Source organism: Microtus pennsylvanicus, chromosome 1 (assembly GCF_037038515.1).
Source record: "Microtus pennsylvanicus isolate mMicPen1 chromosome 1, mMicPen1.hap1, whole genome shotgun sequence".
Lineage (NCBI taxonomy): Eukaryota > Metazoa > Chordata > Mammalia > Rodentia > Cricetidae > Microtus > Microtus pennsylvanicus.
In genome coordinates, this window is record NC_134579.1 from 179,973,390 (window position 1) to 179,994,428 (window position 21,039).

The 21,039-nt window shown below is 38.3% G+C and overlaps 1 protein-coding gene across 1 annotated transcript in view; it reads left to right on the top strand.

Annotated features, from left to right (window-relative positions):
* Positions 1-1,103: 1,103 nt before the first annotated feature.
* LOC142831494 (uncharacterized) overlaps positions 1,104-21,039 on the top strand; it is a 125,848-nt gene continuing 105,912 nt past the window's right edge. The window contains exon 1 of the mRNA XM_075941721.1: positions 1,104-1,320. Coding sequence (XP_075797836.1) covers positions 1,104-1,320 — 217 coding nt within the window. The remainder of the gene's footprint in view (positions 1,321-21,039) is intronic.

The following is a 21,039-nucleotide window of genomic DNA, read 5'->3' on the forward strand; positions in this document are numbered from 1 at the left end:
GCATCTGTCCTCTTTACGCACTAACAAAGACTTATCAAACCCTGGGGCCTTTCTTGGGTTTTTGGAGACAATGTCCATCTCATTTCAGTGTACTATTCCAGACCACCCACGCAGTTTTGTCTGTCAATTTTGAAGAGGACCAGAAAAATAAAAACTCTGGAGAAAGTTGCTTCAGAACTTGATTCTTATGAGTGAGCAGATCTGAGGGTGTCTGAAGTGTGAGGACCTGATAAGAGTCATGGATAAGAGTCAGCTTCCCAAGAGAGGGTCTGCCACAGAGCTTAGGTGATTTAGCAGTAAATATATGTCTATGTGGAAAAAATAGCTTTTTTATTTTTGGAAAAAAATACTTTTCCAAAATAGCTTTGGCTTTGCTACTTGGCAAGCTACATTTGTGACCATTGCCTCTTAAGACTACAGGAGCTTCTTATTAGGGGCCATACTTGGCCCTTAGCCAAAATGTTGCACTAGCATTCCAGCATCTGCTGGAAGAACTATACAAAAGAACAGGATTAAGCAGGTGCCTGATAACACAAGTCAGTCCGTTAGCCAGTGTCCCAGATGCTCATGGTCCAGACTTCTGCCTCTGTTTGTTCCATTGCAACCTGCACCTATGTTATCACGTGGAGTTCACTGTGATGGGCAGACTTCAAAGAACAAGATCTGGTTTACAGAAGTTTCAGCATAATATGCTGACACCATCCAAAAAAATGAAACTGCAGGTTTACAGCTCCACTCAAGAACGATCTGTTCATCAATAGCCCCAAAGAACAGTCGTGAGGGAAATCTCTAGATCACGGCACCAGGCTGTTTATTTCCGTCTGTGAGGAAATAGGGTTGAAGTCATAGATCTTCTCTGATCCACAAGCAGTATTTAAAGTTTGATGAATATTCAGAGACTATAGAAAATACTTCTAGAAAATTCATCAAGACAGTCTTGAGAAGTAAATGAGCAAAACCTCTGCCTACAAAGAATGACAATATTTTCTCATAAGTGAATTCTCCTTGAAGAGTGACATCAGCAAAAAAGAATTTTAATAATCATGTGGCTTTGATCCTTCCCAGCCACTGCTATCCTAGCCAAGTGAACACAGATGATAGTCATGGGAGATGGAGTGGAAGATATGCAAGGGATTGATGGAGCAAAGTTGATTCGGATGTTGAATGTCTATCCTGCCACCAGACTGAATCTGAGCATGTGTATGGTGCCATTCCTCGGAAGTTGCCAACAGTTAGATGCAGACAAGAAAATTTGTTGGATCATTTACATCATGGATGCATTGGCGCTTTGTTTCCTCTGGAACAGATGTATCTCCAGATGTAGGTATGCCTTCTCTACCTCCAGTGCTTCTGCCAAAAGCATTGTCCATGGTTGTTTTGAAGCCAAGTCATCCTCCATTTAGGATGGTGTTTCAACATCACAGGTTTGGACCCAGCATTGCCGCTGGCCATGGAACTTATGACAAATGCAATGTGTCAGTGGGCTCATGTCCGTAGAGCACATTAGTCTCAGCATGTTGCCTATCACTCTGAAGCAGCCTCACTATGGAATGACATTTGGGAAACTCAACTATGGTGCCAACTATAAAGCCATATTGTTGGAGTCTGGAGTAACATCCTCTCCAATCAGCTAATTCATGTCAATCTGAGACTAATCTGTGGTACTGTTTTGCCTAGAGCTGTAATTCATAGGCTTGAAATAGGAGTGGATATCAACTTTTGCTTCTCATTTATGCACCATTTGACAACTGGTTTGGAGGTCTTAGATTCCCCCTCAACTCCAAACTGATCATTTTCAAGAAGAGATAATTTAACTAAGCAGGTTGGTAAGACTGCCACCTGGCCTGTTTATGCATCTTATGCTGCCTAACGGACTGAAATCAATGGTGGCGCCATTATTACCCATATTCTGTGACAGAGTTTAATAAGAAACTGCAGGTGAGCAAAAGACTGTGGGGCCTGAAAATGTACACACACTCAGGGGACCATTTCTTGCTGAGTCTTGTTCAGTCTCCAGGGACAGAAATGACTGACATGCTGAGGGGATAAAGAAGGACAGACAGACAGACAGACAGACAGACAGACAGACAGACAGAAAATCTGGGGTTGGTTGAACTGGAATCTCTGATGAAGAAACCACAGCACTCTGGAAACTCAGCGTGTTTATTATGTTCAGTTGAACAAAGAGCCAGGATTATTATATACAGATAAACAAGGAGGCAGGGTTTATGGTACACAGCTGGATTAAGAATACAGATATTGTTAATCTTTGTAGAAGTAATCTCTTTAGGGGAGCAGCATTCAGGTCATAAATATCCAGAGGGGGAGAAAGCTATGGTGACATTTTCTGCATGCCCTACTGTGGAGGCCATAAAATGTGAGCCTATTTCTACCTTGTCTGATGGTCAGAGAGTTAGAGGTTGCTCAAAATTGTTGACAAGGGTTGCTACGCATCCTGACTGGTTACTTGGTTCTTTTTTTTCTTGGTTCTTTTGACATTCAGAGGGCTCACACAAGAAGATCCATTCCGTCCTGACAGATAATCAGAATATGCAAGCATGCTTCTGCTCCTTCTTTTGTAATATGAGGTTATCTGGGGGAATGGCTGCCTTCAGGATGCTTGGTCTAGAGTGGCTTTACTGCTTAAAAATCAAATAATGACTTGATGTCTCAAAGTGTTAAAGCAATTCATTGTTTGAGTTGTCCTTTGTATCATGTTAAAAAAAGTATTTTGTTGCCTTCTTCTTTTTTAGTACAGTAAAGAGCATATGGGAAATTAAACGTGGGTGATTTCATTATTCACTGGAATTTCCTCTAGTACTGTTCTATGGTTTCTAGTTTATTATTTTTAAACACACCTTCGTATTCTTTACCTATATTTCTGATTCCCGTGTCCCTATGCTGGCAAGAGATGTTTTTGTCGAGGGTGGTCCCCGACACTTTATCCATACATGCACCAGTTTCAGGAGGTCCCACTTATTAATTGTTTCTCTCCGTGTCTGTCATCACAGCATCAATGAGGCTGAGGCTGAGGCTGAGGCAGTGACTTGTGAGCTTGAAGACAGCCTGGGCTCTGTGGTAAAGCACTATCTCAAAACCATCACCACCACAATATAATAACGACAAGAAAACAAAATAAAATAGCAACAAAGAAAGAAAGAAAGAAAGAAAGAAAAGAGAATTTATGTAATTAACATGTAGAATAAGACTAGAAATACATTCATATTCCTAAGACTCTAAGTTTTAGAAATACATTTTGAACTTGTGAAGCAGAAAAGTGAATTTTTGGTTCAAATGGCTGAGGACCATAGGTTGCTTTTATAAGCTTCAAGCATGAGTGAATTTAGGAGCTAACAGAATGTTATTAAGAATTTTTCTCTTCATGCTTCTCTGCTTTGCCTTCTTCATTGGTTTAATTTGAGAAGTACTGTAAGCCATAGCAAAGCTGAGTACAGACAGTTCTAGGTTTATAGTCTACCAGGCTAGTATTATCAAAGACTCACTTTTACTACAGTCTGACTTTGCTGGTGAATCTTGAGTCAGGTGTCCATATGATAAACAGTAATTGGATTCTACATGGAGCAGGGAAGGTAAGACTATGACCCGAGAACTAAGGCAGCCCATATAACCCTCAGAAAAATCCATGGCACAAAGGAGAGCTCTGCTCTTAGGATTCTTGGCTAAAAACGAAAAAAGAAATCAGTAAATTGACACAGCATTTGGTTTTCCATAAAATATATTTTTTTAAGTTAATAAATCATTGTTTATTTTTATACATTCAATGTTCTTGTATAGCATACTGTATTTCACGCACAACAAAGCAGTAACAACCCACCGTCATTTCCTCTCTGAAACATACGTTTGGTATAATTATTCTTTGTATCCATAAGTACTGTCTTGGTTTTGTGTCTGCTTTTCTACCACTTTAGGATATAGCTACATATGGTCAAGGAGTGTATAACTAAGAGGGTGTGTTTGTTCACCTTTTTGCAATAAATGTAGTAGATTAACATGGAGTCAACAAAACCAAATATGACTTCAACAAAATTATCTCTTGGAATTAGAAAGGAAGGGGAAACTAACCAATGATTCTACTGGTTAGGGATTTTATTTTTCACTGTCTCCAGTTAGTCAATCTGACTCATGAGGGACCATTAATTTCCTTGATAATTAGGGTCTTGAAGTCCAATTTGATACTGATACAGGGAAACTCTGCTATTTGTTATATTAGCAGACTACATTCTGTTGAGGAACTTAGGTGTGTAGTACTGCCAAACCTTTGCTTTGCCGGGGTTGAAGTTCCTCAGGACTGAAAAACCTTCCTAAAGTCTTTGGTGACAGCCAGTTAATTCAAATGTGGTTAATGTCTTAAACTAGTAACTGGAGCCTAAGGTCTTGCTGAATCATCCTCTCAAGAGAGTCGGTGTTTTCTGTTTCTCAGATTCAGGCCTTGAAACTCCAAGGCCTATATTTCAACTCTTAGCTTACAGATTTATGGTGACTCAGCACAGTTAGTTGGGGTTGGGAGTGATAATTAATCTTCCCCATATCTCCAGGCGGCTACGACACAATGTTCTTTCCACCGTTTTTTAATTAAGATAATTAGATCAAGCTTTTGTCATCTTCACCTTAAGTATTCTCATTTCTTCAGCCAGGGAGCAGCACTCAGGCTTCCTGAGAAGGGCCTGGGGAAATCACAGACTCCCCTAGACCCAATTCTTACTATGTCAGGCCTCACTGCCTGTCTTTGTACTTTGTCTTGGGTGGAAAATTTTTCTTTTACAGTTGTCAAAACCCGTGGCTGTGTGATTCTCCCCCAAGTAGAACTGTGGAATATAGACTTACAGGTTGTCTGTGCTTTCATTTGTCTTTAAGCGGGCAAAGTTAGGATGTGGTTAAGATCCTGAGGCAGTCTGACCTTTTTCTATCATGCATCCTAAAGTTCTAGCTTCAGTAAACACACAAGCTGAGTCTGAAGAACGACAGACAGCAGTATAGCCATCTGCTTTCCCACTGGACAGCCATATGGACTGCTTTTCAGCTGGTCGGAGGGGAATGCTCACTACCCAGCAGCCTGCTTCAACTTGGCCAAGCTGACACTTGAATATCTGTCAGTAATAACCATCTTCCATGTTAGCTAAATTGTTTGTAGGTAGAAAACGGAAAGAAGAAGCTATAAGTTGGTACACAAGCCTGGAAGTCCAAGGGCAAATTAGGCTATGGGTGTTGTCATAGCTGAATGTCTGAGTGCTGTGTTTATTAGTATTTTATTTCTTATTATTGTTTGTATAAGTATGGGTATTTGTGTGAAATGGCATGTGTGTGTGAGTATCAGTGTGACTTTCTGGGGTGGGTTCTTGCCTTCTTTATTTGGGTCTCAAGGATCAAACACAGATCATTTGGCTTGAGCAGCAAGTGCTTTGATCCACTGGACCAGCCAGGGACTACTCTACTCATGTGAGCAGAAACCTGTCTCTCTGTATTGCTTTTCTCTGTTGTCTTTCCTTTGCTTTTCTGTAGGATTTTGTTTATTTGTTTGTTTGTTTTTAATGGGCTATCCAGAATACCTACAAACAATTCTGGGCTTTTGTTGGTTCTTGGACTGTCATGTATTTTAAATTTGGTCTGGAACTCACTGAGTAGCTGAGTGATGACTTTGAACTTTTAAACCTTGGACAATGCTTCCATTTCCCAAGTGCTGAGATTATAGTTACATGTCACCATTTCTAGTTTTATGAGGTACTGGGGCTTAAGCCAGGGTTTCAGCAATGAGAAGCAAGCATAACAGGCTTTATCTCCAGCCCACAGCAGTTTTCACCACCCATTTAGTTTAATAAGCCCACTTTGAGAAGCAATTTGCTACGGCTTGGGTATGCTTTGTCACCCAAAGGTACAGTTCCCCAGAGTGATATTGAGAATGGATGAAATTATGAAGAGAGCTGGTGAAGAAGGAGGTGATGAAGTCATTGTCCTCATCATGCTCAGAGGAGACTGATGCCAGTCTTGTGGGGCCACTGTATTCCTTGTCGAAGTCAGAACATTACACATAACTTCTGAATCTCTTTTGAATTCTTGTTCTCCCTTTCTCAATACTTGATTCCTTTATAATATATCCACAGGACCTCATCAGAGCCCTGTACACAGCAGCATCATGCTCTTTAGTCTTCAGAACTGTGAACTAAATAAACATACATTTATTATAAAGTGCTCAGTCTCAGGAGTTTCGTTATAACAACAGAAAGCAGATGTAGACACCATCATCTCTTTCTCCAATCTTCCTGCAAGTACGCAGGGCTGAATTTGATATTTTAACCCTAGGTCACAGGTCTAGCTGTGAATATCATACTGTTTTGTTTCCATCCTAGAGAAGACTGGACCTATCACCTGTCCTTGAAAATTAGAATCATAAAAATCAAAGAAATTATGTTATGATAAAAAAAATAAAAATAAAAAATAAAATATAGGTCAGAGATTGAAAAAAAAGAGGTGTGATGGGCAAACACACACAATAGTTATTTATCATTATCATTATAACAGGAAATTCATATTATTCCCATGTGCTTTTTGTGTGCTTACATATGTTATACGAATGATAACTTAAACAAAATAAATAAAATTAACTAAATATTGTAAAAAAACTTATTTAATAGCTAAATAAAAATAGTTCTACAAATGCAAAAGCCATGGCACAATTAAGACTAAAATATGGAGTTTGAAATTTAAAAATTCAATAAAAAATTTTAAATTAGTAAATTACCATAGATATCAAGAATATGATACTCTTAGAAAATAAAGGTCACAAAAATCATTACAGAAACCATAACAGAAAAAAACTAAAGGAGCATAAACATTCAGTTCTTAAAGAGGAAATAAAAATGGTTTTAAGGCATAAGAATTCATCAGTGAACTTTTAGTGACCTTTACTGCAGTCAGAAGCATCTCTAAAAATGGCAAAGATTTAAAATTTAATCAGTCCAAATGCTAGTTAGGCTGCAGTGAGGCACTATTCTTACATGTGCTCAGAGTGCTTTAGAAAGCTGGCCCTTCGCGGCTGCGTAGTCTGCTCTCTTGAACTCTATCATACGGGTCCAGTTAGAATCTGGTGCTTGCAGTCAGAAAAAACCTGGTTCTGAGATAGTGGATAAGAGCACTGTCTGCTCTTCCAGAGGACCTAGGTTCAGCTCTCAGGAACCACATGACAACTCACAGCCAACTGTAAATCCAGTTCTAAGACATCCATCCCATTCTGGCCACACAGGACACCAGGCACACACATAGTGCACTGATGTGCATTCAACAAAATACCCATAAAGAAAAACCAAAAATAAATAAATGTTAAAAGAAAAGCTAGGGCATCATATGAGCCTTGTGTTAAACACCTACCTTTCTTTCTCATTTTGTCAGTCAAGATGAGTTATATTTTATTTTCACTGAGCCTATTGCCTCTGTAAAATTTGGGTATTAGCATCATAAAGATTGAATTCAAGTTTGTAATTAAAAACTTCTATAAGGTTAGGCATTCAGTTACTTACCTAATAACCATTTTGTCACACTGATATTTCTTGTAACTAACTTTAATCTACAAATTTAGAGATAGCCAAAGTCCTGGTGCACAAAAGTTATAGGTAAAAATTATGGTCCTTGGGAACAGTACATAGCAGGAAAAAAACATTTTCTAAAATTTTTACAACAAAAAAACAGAAAATAATATTAAATGGAAGAAAACTGGTCAGAATATAAAGTTAATTCTGATCCTACATTCAGGATTTATGTAGACAGTAGACTGAAAGATGATGACACTTGTGTTTTGAGTTTATGTGTGTATGGCTATGCTGCTATGTTTATGTACTGTGTGCACATGTGTGTTATATGCAGGTTTGTGTGGTGTGTAGAAGCCAGATAGCAATGTTAGCTAACTTCCTCTACTGCTGTCCTTCTTCCCGATCTCTATCTTTTTGAGACAGGATCTCTACTTAACCTGGAGCTCACCGATGTGGTAAGACTAGCTCACCAGCAAGCTCCATATTCTCCTGACTCTGCCTCCTAAACAACTTGAAGTTAAGAACACGTCACCATGACCAGCTTCTTAAGTGAGTGTTGAGAGACACAAACTCAGGTTTTTATGCTTGCACAGCTGCCACTTTCCCAGCTGATCCATATCCCAGCCTTGACATTATACTTCAGTCACCTAGAATTACGGCTGTCCTGCTTCAACCTTCTGAGTACTTGAGATTACAGGCGATGCTAGTCACTAAATTTCATATTTTACCTGTAGTAACACAGCTCATTATTCCAAAGCCTTTAAAATTTGTTTTTCTTTTCTTTGAAAATAAATAGTCTCCAAGCAAATGCAATTAAATGCATGCACTGAAATAATTTGTTTGAAGTCTCTTCTTCTGATTAAAGTGGTTCAAATGAGTCTAAGCACAGAACAGTGTTCTGCTAGATTCAGTTATGAGCTACAGAAAAAAATAAGACTCTAGAAGTTGGGTGATTTGGGGGGGGGGAAGTTGGAGCTCTAGAAAGTGATCTGAGCACAGAATTGCATTGTTTTCATCTAGTCTATGAAATGAAGGTAATTACCAAGCCTACAGCCATTAGCATGTTACTCATTAAGTAAATTAGAAATAAATTTCAGCTATTTTTTCCCTCATTCTCTTCTTTGAAACTGATTGGTTTCTTTCTTAGTATGTTCTTAAATGACTCTTTTCTGAGCAAGGACTGCCCAGCCTCCTGCTGTCAGGCCTCCTTTAGCTGGAGCAAGCTTTGCTTCTTTTCACTGGCTTATTCTGTGACGCATTTGTTATTCTACACCGACTAGAAAGCCTGTGGGAAGAAACTGATGGGAAAACCATGATTGCAATTCTTATTGTCTGGACCACTAGGTGGCTGGTTCCATTTCTATGTCACAGGCTAACACCTGCTGAATGCCAATATTCCATCTGCCAAGACCAAAGTCAGGGAACTTTCACATCACACAGCCAGAATATCTACTCACTCTTCAAGTAGTGCTCATGATTTTTGTAAAAGTAAAATGTTATGGTATCCCAGCCTTAGACAACTACAGGAAGCTAATGTCTGCTGAAAGACTAACAATTATTCATCCCCTGGGATGATGCCCTGAAGGGGTTGTCTTAGTCAGCATTCTTATTGCTATGATGAAACACCATGGCTAACATCAACTTGGGGAGGAAAGAGTTTATTTGGAATATGCTTCCACATCACTATTCATCATCAAAGGAAGTCAGGACAGGAACTAAAATAGGACAGGAATCTGGAGGCTGGAGATGATGAAGAGGTCATGGATAATAGCTGCTTACTGACTTGCTCCCTAAGACTTGCTCAGCCTGCTTTCCTATAGAATCCAGGCCCGCCAGTTCCCACATACAATGGGCCTTCCCCCATCAATCATTAAATAAGAAAATGTCCTATAGGCTTAAGTATACCATGAATTTGAGAAGAAGTGAGAGGGGAGGAATCGAAGAGAGGAAATAAGGAAAGGTTGGAGGGAGGATAGGGAATGTGGAAATGATATAGTTATATTTTAATTAAAAATTTAAAAATAAAAGAATTTTAAATTCCACATTGCATTGTGGTTTTGTGGAATTAAACCATTGTAATTATTCTTATCTAATTGTGTGGGATATATCTATAGACAGATGTCCATAGAGGTGAGAGGGTTTGGGTGCTCTGGAAATAGAGTTTTGGGTTGTTGTGAGTCACTCAGTGTAGGTGCTGGGAATAGAACTAGTCCTCCTTTGCAAGAGCAGCCTGAGCTCTTAACCACTGCTGGGCTCTGAACCACCTCTCTGGTCCTCATTTCCTTGTGCTGAGAACATAATAGACCTTAAAAAGCAATTTCTTGGTACTAAAATGTAAGATTGCCTGATTTTTACTTAGAGCAGTGGTTCTCATCCTTCCTAATACTGTGACCCTTTAATACAGTTTCTCATGTCGTGGTGACCCTCAACCATAACATTATTTTGTTGATACCTCCTAAATGCAATTTTGCTACTGTAATGAAAGGTATTGAAAATGTCTGATGTGCAGAATATCTTATATTTGACCCCCAAAGGGATTATGATCTACTATTTGAGAATCACTATTTTAAAAATTCCCTCTTCTTTTTTCAGACACCCCAGATTTTAAAACAAATCTGTTAAATCTTTAAAGCAAGATTAAAAAAAAATCTGTTAAAACAAATCTATTAAAACAATTACAGCATCCCTTTAACAGTGCAATAGTTTCTTTTCTATGTGGACTGATAATTGCATCTAGGCATTGTTATGCATGCGGTCCTGAAAAGAGAAGCAAATAACTTGGTCCAAGAACCTCACAAAGGGCTTGAATTGAGCTGGAAAGGAAGATTGAAAGATTATGTTCAATTTCAACAGCTTCCCATGTGTATGCCATGAAAACAATTACCAAATCTTTAAAAATTCAAGGTTGGGGATTAAAGATTTAAAACAAATTCATTTTGTCTCTTATACCTATCTTTTTAATGTGATTGCTTCTTAATTTCATGAGTTACCAATGTGTGTTTGCCTGGATGATAGTTAGCTCCATCCCCCAGGTTTCTTTCTTAGCATATCTTAATCTCCTTTGTGGATAAGAGCTGTCACAAACTGTAATTGTGCCAGGTGTCTTTGACAACTAAGTAAATATTAATTAACTCAACTAGGAAGCTATGTTTTGTGTTTGTAACGCTACAAATAGCGTGTTTTTGTTCTAGCTTTCTATGTCCATGGGCAGCATGGTGTGAATGGGGAATAAGTAGTATAAATAGATGTGTGATATGACATCATTTGTTTACTTTATTCCTTTCTTTCCCATGCAGGGGCACATGCATACATGCTACACACATTATTTGAGTGCAGACATTGTCTTTTATCCCTATGAAGTCTGTAATATATGGTATTATAGAATATACATTTTATAGTATATGGTGTATGTAGCCATTGCTCAAAAGTATTTATGCCTCTTGAACTTACATAAGAGGGCTTTGTAGTTGCTTATTTTCTACAGTCTGCATGGAACTAATGTGATAGACTTTTAATTTACAAAACAAATACAATGAGACTCATGCAGGTCATCCTTGAGCAGTCCTAGTGTGTGTCTTCATAAATTAGCATTTCCTCTGCAGTAGAACATGGTTATATCGTGGAGCTTCACACTGTTTTCATCAAGCTGCTACTGAGAGATGGGAGGAGGGAAGGAGAGAAGAAAATATAAATGAGGAGTGAGACATGGTTACTATTCAACAATAGTAATACTATCTAACAGTAGTTAACTTGTGTCTATCACCCTTATGTGAGGATTGAGAATAATGGCTATAGGCAAAGGATATTTTAACAGCAGAATATGTTGCTCTTAGATCATTGTTATACAGTCTGCTTTCTTTAAAGGCTGCTTGGACAAATGCTGTAAATTGTCTTTATTATGTTTAGGTCTGTTCCTTGTATCTCTACTCTTTCCAAGAGTTTCCTCTCGAAGGGATGTTGGATTTTTGTTAAAGGCTTTTCACATCTAATGAGATGATCATGTGTTTCTTTCTTTCACTTTGTTTATATGGTAGATTACCTTAACTGATTTTTGTATGTTGAATGATTCTTGTATCTCTGGGATAAAATCTACTAGGTCATGCTGAATGATCTTCTTGATGTGTTCTTGAATTTGGCTTGTACGTATTTTATTGAGTATGTTTGCATATATGTTCATGATGAAAATTATTCTGTAACTCTCTGTTTTGAACCTTTGTGTGGCTTGGGTTTCAGGGTGACTGTGGCCTCATAAAATGAGTTTAATAATGTTCCTTCTGTTTCTTAGTGCTATGAACTTATTTCTTAGCATTGCTTACATTGTGTCTGTTAAGTTTGGATATGTTGTACATTCATTTTTCTTGACTTCTAGGAAGTCTTTAATTTCTTTCAATTTCTTTCTTGATCCAACCAGTAGAGAGTTGTTCAGTTTCCATGAGTTTGTAGGCTTTCTGTTGTTGAAATCCATTTTAACCAATAGTGGTCTGATACGATGTAGGGAATTATTTAAGTTTTCTTATTTCTGTTGAGACTTGCTTTGTGACCAAGTATGTGATCAGTTTTGGAGAAGGTTCCATGAGGTGCTGAGAAAATGTATTTTTCTGTGTTTGGGTGAAATGTGCCGTAAATATCTATTATATCCATTTGGTTCATAACGTTTGTTAGATTTAGTATTTCTGTTTAATTTTTGTTTGGATGACCTTTCTATTTGTGGGAGTGGGGTATTGAAGTCTGCCACTCTCAGTATGTGAGGGCCAATGAGTAATTTAAACTTTAGTAGTGTTTTCTTTACAAACATGGGTGTCCTTGCATTTAGGACATAGATGTTATGAATTGAGAGATCTTGATGAATCTTTCCTTTGATGAATTCTTCCCTGTCTCTTTTGATTAATTTTAGTTTGAAGTTTATTTTGTTAGATATTAGAATGGCTACACTAGCTTGTTTCTTAGGTTCATTTGCTTGGAAAATTTTATTTAACCCTTTACTCTCAGGTAATGTCTATTTTGATATTGAAGTGAGTTTCTTGTATGCAGCATAAGGATGGATTCTTTTTGTCTTCATTCTCTGTCTTTTTATAAGAGGAGATATCAATGACCAATTATTGTTAATTCTTGTTTGTTGTTTTTGGTGGTAGTGTGTGTGAATGTGAGAGTGTGAGTGTATGTGTACTTCTTTTGGTTTTGCTGATGAAGATTATTTATTATTATTGTCCCAGTGTTTTCATAGGTGTAGTTAGCCTCCTTGAGTTGGCAGTTTCCTTCTGGTATCTTCTGTAGGACTGGATTTGTGAATAAATATTTAAAAAATTTGATTCTATCAAAGAATATCTTGCTTTTCTATCTTTAGTGAATAGAAGTTTTGCTAGGTATTGTAGTCTGAATCTCTCAGAGTCTGCTGGATATCTGTTCAGCCCTGCCTCCAGACTTCTTTAGTATCGGTTGAGACACTGGATGTAATTCTGATAGATCTCAGTTTTTCTGCTACTTGGTCTTTTCCTTTTCACTTTTTAAAATTCTTTCTTTGTTTTGTATGTTTAGTGTTTTGATTATTATGTGGTGAGGAAACTTTCTTTTTGGTCCCATCTGTATAGTATTCTGTATACTTTTTGTACCTTTACACGTCCTTCTTTAAGTTAGGAAATTTTTTTTTATGATTTTCCCTTTGATCTGGAATTCATTTCCTTCTTCTCCTATTATTCTTATGTTTTTTTTTTCCACAGTGTCCCAGATTTCCTGGATGTTCTGTGTCAGGATTTTTTTAGATCTAACATTTACTTTGACTGAACTATCAATTTCTTCTATAGTATCTTTTATGTCTCAGAGTCTGTCTTCTATTACTTGTATTCTATTGGTGATGCTTGTGTCTATAGTTCCTGTTTATTTACCTAGATTTTTCATATTCAAGATTCCTTCAGTTTGTGTTTTCTTTATTGTTTCTATTTCCATTTTTAGGTCTTGAACAGTTTTATTTATTTCCTTCTCCTATTTGTTTTTTTCTTTTATTTCTTTAAGGGATTTGTTTTTCATTTCCTTTTTAAGGACCTTCATCATCTTTATAAAGTTGATTTTAAGGTCCTGTTCTTGTGCTTCAACTATGTTGGACTATTCAGAACCTGATGTCATAGAATAGCTGGGCTAAGGTGGTGACATATTGCTCTGGCTGTTGTTGCTTGTGTTTTCACGCTGGTGTCTAGGAATCTGGCTTTGGGGTAATTTTAGGTTTAGGTGCTGATTTCTGAGTTTGTCTTTGTTGGATGGGAGTTTTTTTCCCCCTTGGTTTCCGTATCTTCTCTAGTCTTCTGGCCTGAGTGGCCTGCAGTTCTCATGACAGCCTGTGTCCTCTGGTTAGTCAGGTGCTCCTGCTGGGATTCTGGCAGCCAATGTGACCTCTGGGGTTCCAGGTGCTGGCATGGCCTCTGGTAAAGCAGGGGACTTCTACCAGAGTTGTGGGACAGGATATGGTGATGAGGAGAGGAGGGGCTGTTGGAAGAAGGCTGGGTGGTTGTTAATGTTTTAAATATTCAGAGTCAGCCTCATCCGCAACCATTTACTTTAAGAAAATGCACTTAACCATTTACTTTAAGAAAAATACACACACACACACACACACACACACACACACACCACACCACACCTATGTGCCCTTTTACTTTTTTCTATGTAAACATCAACAGTAATTAATTATATATAATTATGATATATGTACAATATTAACAAGGTCTTCTGCATTATTTTGTTTATTTTCCCAGCCTTTATTTAGGGTACTGTTCCTGACTTGAGAACAGAATAGGTAAACAGTTGTTTCTTGGGCACCTCTGAAGACAAAGAGAATATAGCAGACAGGTCAATTACTAGGTTGCTCTGGCTTAATTTAGACTGGGCTGTACCTCTTTTGGCAATTTCATTTGGACGCGGAGCTGCAGAGATAGACTTTAGTGTCTGCAGTGTAGGAGGTTCTAACTTGGGAAGTCACAGAGGAATTAGCACAGGTGTTGTTTATATTCATGGTGGCTGAGCTAACCTAATTTTACCTGGAAGAGATTACACGGCATTTACACAGATTGTCTGCAAGGTAAACGACTACTTAAGTGTTGATAGTAAGTGTGAAAAGATTTAATTAAAACACGAGAAAGCTCATCAGAAAAAAATATATATTTAGGAATGGAAGAAGGTGAGAGTGTTGAATGATCAGACATGGATAAGATTTCAGTTATTTTCTCCTTTTTAATATTTCCACTCAAAGTATATTTTGTTCTAATATGAGAACATCAAACGAGAAAGTTAAATTAAAATGTCTATCTATAAGCAAAAGGTTAAATATATTAGTGCAAAGGTGCATGGAATAAGGAATAATAGATTACCTCAGGTACCATAGAATTCTATTCAATACTGTTTTTGTATCAATGAATTAAGTAAGCAGCATAGGCATACATTACAGGCTGTGATTTGCAGGCTCTGCAATGTGAAAATTCCCTGACTTTGGTGAGGTTGGAGTTATATCTTGAGCCTGTGATAGAAGGAAGATTGGGGTTCGGCAGGCAAGTCTAAGTGACCTAGGAATGGAGCTAGCCACCTAATGACCTAGATGACAAAAATTGTTGAAATTGCTTGTTTTTCTCCTTGTGGAATTTTTATTTCTGCATCTCATGTTTACAGGAAAATGCAAAAATTAAGTATAAAAAAATCAATCCTGTTCATTTTACGTCAGAAAGACATAAGTGAATAAGTTTTGTAAAGAGAACAACCAAAGAACAATTAAATTTCACTGAGTATATTAATTTTTTTTGTAATCAGGAGAGTGGCCTCAGTCTACCAAGAGAAGATTTTAAAATATGAGGGTCCAGCTAAATGAGTTATTTTAAATTTTGCTACCCCCAAATATTAACTATATTAAACATATATTCAAAATATAGTCTGATTGATGGCAGCCCGGTTCTCTGTGTATTAGGTAAAGGACAGAAAGCAGGAGATGCTGCTGAATCCCTGAGCTCCTCTCATCTTGTCTCAGCCTTCCGGACCCGACTGACCGGCTTCCTGGACCAACGGCTTTCCTAGTAGTTGACGCCAATGCTGAGCTCAAACACAATGGGCCTTACAGATCATTTGTGTTCCTGTCTTGCTCACCGCCAGTGAAAGTCTGCTCTCTGGGGATATAATTAAATTGTGCAAGTAAACGCTGCAAATTAAGGAAACAATACCTGAAGCCCAGTTTCTTAAGTTCTAGTTCACTGTTAAAATTGAAATTGTGAAATATGTTTTCTTGAATTATCAGAATGGCAGTTTTTAAATGATTTTGGAGCTCTTATGACTTTCTTGGTATGTTAGTCATGCTGAGTCTTTGTAAAATACGTAAGTAGGTGACGCATTCAAAGACCGGCTTGATTTCGAGATTTGAGAATGTAGATAAAGTACCACGAGAAGGTGGAGTCTCTGAGAGTGATTGTGGTTATGTCCCTGGTAGCTAATAAAATGCTTGCTGCTTGACAAATGTACTCTGAACTGAATTAACAACCAAATTGATAACGGCATTGGGAAGTAATATTTTTAATTACCTACTCAGCAGATGAATCATTCTCTACTCTGTGTAGGTAGTGTCTAAGAGTAAACAATGATCTTTTGAGCCAAAAATGGCAATGACCAATAAGTCCAAGTGAAGTAAATTAATTCATAGTTGAAATCTCAGTCAGCTGAGAAGTAAGCTAGAGTCATAAACTCGATGATTCATGGTGCTCATAGACCCTAAGGCTTGCAGCCTTGGTCAGAGAAGCCTCTGAGTGCAGTGTGTTAAGTTTGCCTTCATTTGTGTTCTGTTAGATGCAGTCTTGGTATGATCATATGGCTTCTCATTTTATACCATTGTTATTTCTAACTGTATTTTAAAGTTAGTTTTTAATGTATTTTAAAAACACGTGATGATATCATACACACATGTATGTTGGTCATTTTCACCACAAATGGGCTTCTCATCCTGTTCGCAATCACACTGGATTTCTTCTTTCCAATGAGCTCTCTCTCTCTCTCTCTCTCTCTCTCTCTCTCTCTCTCTCTCTCTCTCTCTCTCTCTAATGTTTTGGGGACTGTGCTGGCTAATTTTTACAAACAACACCAACTAGAGTCTCTTGGTAAGAAAGAATTGCTGAGATATCGCCTCCATCAGATTGGCCGGTGGTGTATTTTCTTAAGTAATGATTAACATGGGAGAGTCTATCCCACTATGGGCAGTGTTAGACCTGGGAAAGTGGTCCTGGTTTTGAGCAAGGCAGGGGAAGAAAGTCTTTAATTAGAACTCCTCCATGGTCCCTGCTTCAGTTTCTGCTTTTAGGTTCCTGCCTTGATGTGGGATCCCTCTGTAGACACCCCTTCCCCAAGAATGGATCCACCTGCCCGCCTGGGACTGGCTCTGGCTGAGGAGGGGAAGTGCACTGCTAGCCACCCAGCCAGCCCCTTGAGTCCCGGAGACCATCAGATTCAAGGGGAGTCCAGTCAAGCAGGAACTTGTTTATTTCCTTACAGCATGCAACTTATAAAGCAAAAACGCATGAATCCCAGAAGCAAAGGAGAATTAGCCAATCAAGTTAGCAGTCACTTCTGCATAAGCCAAGGCTCCTATAGGTCTTAATGGGGATCACAAGGGCATCAAACACTTTATGTCATCTTACCCAATCTCTAACTCCAATCATCTTTTTGTAAATAAGTCAGATCTCTGCCCTCCCTTGCTCCATCCACTTCAGCGCCATCTTGGTGGGAGTATTCTTCACTTGGCTTTGTGATGTTACTCTTTTTGAATTTTGCGCCCTTTTCTAACTTAGACTTTTGGCAATAGCTCTTATGCTTTTGGCATAGCTGTTACACTTTTGGTACCAACTGCGCCTTTTTCTAACTGTCACTTTTTTTGGCTCTAACTTGGCTACTCCAGCCTCCTGTATGTTCGATTCAGCTTACACCTTGAGTTTCTGCCTAGCTATCTTCTGAGATGGACTGCAACCTGTAAGACAAATAAATTCTTTCCTCACTGAATTGTTTTTAGGAAGCATTTTATATTGTATACTAAACTAGGACAATGGCCTACTGAATTTAGTTAGGGTTGTTTGCATGAGTTTCATGTAGAGGATTTTTTTTTAACCAGGATTTGAACAATAGTGGCTATGGTACCAAAAAAAAAAAAGATCCACTTTCCTCCAGCAATCATCAATTACCTAGTTATTAACTAGTTTTTCAGCTAAGGGTGGGGCTTCATTAGTATGTCAATCACCCATGAGAGAAGATTATGGCCCCTGTTTATGAAGGCCTTTCGCAGAGTTGGTGTGGGTTCGTGGTAAAACAGCCCTGCTACATCTAAAAGACAGTGTTGCCCAGTATTCTCTAGCCTTGGTCCATATATCATTTCTTTTCTCTCTCCCACAGTACTCCCCTAGTCTTGGGTGGCGAGAGTGATAGAGAGAATCTGTTTCAGAGCCGAGTACTCACCAATCACTTGCTCTCAGTCCTTTAACCAGATATGAGTTTCCACATCAACCGCCAGTCACCCACTGCAAATAAGACTGACTAAGGCTAAGCAGAGCACCAGACTATGAATCTAGCTGTTTTTTTTCCACTGATTAATAATTCAATGCTTCATGTAAGTTAACATCATTTGTATTTTACATGCCTATTCTGTTTGTTCATAAATTAGTAGTACCCCTGACACTATTATAAATTCAAAGAGTACTTAAAGAAGTGAAAAGAAGTATAGGCTCAGTGATAAACGAGAGGAATCGTAGATGCATGAATGAAAATATTTATTTTTTTCTGTTTGATCTTCAGTAAGGATTAAAGGACTACATTTAAAAGTCTTCTTGAGAAAACCCCTCTCCAAATACCCTGTAGGTCCCACCTTCTTCATAAAAAGACATGTGTTTGACTTACTGTTATAGTCCACAGACGAGGATTCCTAAACCTGGAAGAACAATCAGGGAGATGGTACTTGAGATTTGAGAATGGGGAATGAAGAATGAGCTTCCTAGCTAAGGGAGGCACTTGCCTGTGGTTACAGGCCTGTGAGACACACCAGTAAGAACATGCATTTTGTAGCCCACCTCTGTTTCTTTAAATTGTATTTGCTTACACATTGCTTTGTTTCCAGGTATTACTTAAGTCCTTTTGTTGTAACTGTTTTTTTTTCACCCCAGCACTGAATATTGAACCTGGCACAAACACTTAACCACTGAGACATGTTTACCCCTACATTGTAGACTCCTATACTGTGTGACTTATAGGTTCTTGCTATAAGTGAAAAGTGGGAGGTGCTGTGTGAATCGGGGGATTTCTACGAAATGATCTCTGTATGTTCCTATTGTTATAGGTAAGAAAGCGGGTTCTGCTGCGGCTGTAGATCCATAACCTAGCAGCAGTTTCTTTGAAGTCCCATCATACGCTACCAACTTGAAACTGTGAGGGTAACAGAAGAGAGTAAATGTGAGCATGGGTTCCAACAAAGTCAGTTTAGATTACACTAAAAAAAAAAAACCCACAAACTTTTGAGTCTGAGTAAGTGCCTCAAATGTTTGCTCTTCAAATATTTTTGAAAAACACTAGAATTTCACTTTGGGCTATTATGAAGTGTTTTATCTGTTATTGTATACATATATTTAGTTAGAGAATGTTTCCCTCTTCAAATCAGAAAACAAAAATGGGCAAAATTCAGGATCAGAAAGATGAGGTGCCTAAACACAATCTAGATGAAAGCAGTAAAGTATATATAAACGCTTAATTTTTGGTAAGGACATTGCTCTCTGAGTAAATGCTGATCTTGTCGATCTATAAGCTCATTGCTGATGAACACATCATTTTAAAATGAAGCTTCATTTTTAGAAAGAAGAGCTCTGTGGATGCCTTCTTCACATCAAATATTAGTTAGAATGAGTCTTAGAACCTTATCTAAGTGGATACTGAGAGGATGAGTGGGGAAGATCACAAGGCTCAGGTGCTGGACAAAGAATTTTTGGAACAGTACTTTTCAATGTGATTGCTAAGCTATAGGGGAATGATTTACCTGTGGGTGCTTCAGTTTACTCTTGGGTTGGAGGCAATAAATACTACACATTGCACACATTGCTCTGTGCATACCGCAGTGAGGTCATGATGACTAGCTCATAGTTCCCTGGGAGTTCGGGAAGCTGAAGAAGAGTTAGTTTTTGTCTCCAGGAGAACTATAAAGTATGGACAGGATGTAATGTGATAACCATGTATTTATTAATAGTTAATCTGCTGATCGTAGAAACCAAAAAGATGAGAGTCTAATCTGTAGATCAAGTACTTCAAGTTTCATAGGGTAGAACAATCAGAAATCTTTCCTGTTCTGGTCTGGCCAAGGAATCAAGGAGAGCCAGAGGGTGTGCAGGGAGAGCCAGGGAGGGAAAGGAGATGGTGGGGCTGCAGGACACGTGTGGGGGATTCTCCACATAGCTGTCCTCTGCACCTTTATTTCTGTTGACAAAGATGGAAGATGAAATAGAAGACATGGAAAGTCTGAAAAGCACCTGTCAATGCTAAATTATTGTACAGATGTGTATTTCCTTTAGAAGTATCCCTGCCTGTCATGAGAGTACATTTTGTAAACATTAAATAATAACAAACAAATCCCCAAATCACATTGATCTCAGCCTTCTATGCAGATGATGGTTTATTTGCCTTTTAAATTAATCTCTCAGGAAGAAAACCCAGGAAACCCCAGGTTCTCCATGCTGAATAATTCTATAGTTAGCAGGGTCTCTTTTATCTGCTCTTTGCATTTTTGGACTCTCATCTACTTTCCCTCATGTATGCTATGGCACACCTCCTCCAACAAAACCAGAGCTCAGAATCCTTTCAAACAGTTTCTTTGATTAGAGATCAAGTATTCAAATATATGTTTATGAAGACCATTGTCATTCAACCTCACCATTGTATACAAATACATTGCACCAGGCTAGGAAAACTACTTAGAAGTACATGGGCTTCCTTTGGATAAATAAAGAAATACTGGGCAGTATTGCTTTGGGGTATTAATTTAATTGATGGACTATTTTTTCCAAATGCTTTCTTTATAAAAATTGAAAATGAAATGTTGAATATATTCCAAGTATCTTGATAGTTGTCTTAGTTTGGGATTCTATTGTTGTGAAGAAACACCAAGACCATGGCAGCTCTTATAAAGGAAAACATTTAATTGGGATGATTCACTTGCAGTCAGAGGTTCAGTCCGTTATCATCTTGGAGGGGAACATAGTGACCTGCAGGCAGACATAGTGCTGATGAAGAAGCTGAGAGTCCTACATCTTGCAGGCAACAGGAAATGGTCTGAATGTCACAGTAAAAAGAGACTTCAAAACCTACCCCCACAGTGACACACTTCCTCTAACAAGGCCACACCTACTCCAACAGAGCCATACACACCTTCCAATAGTGCCACTCCCTGTGAGCTTACAGAGACCACTTATATTCAAATTACCATAGCAGTGAAACATCTGTTCTGGATGGATGT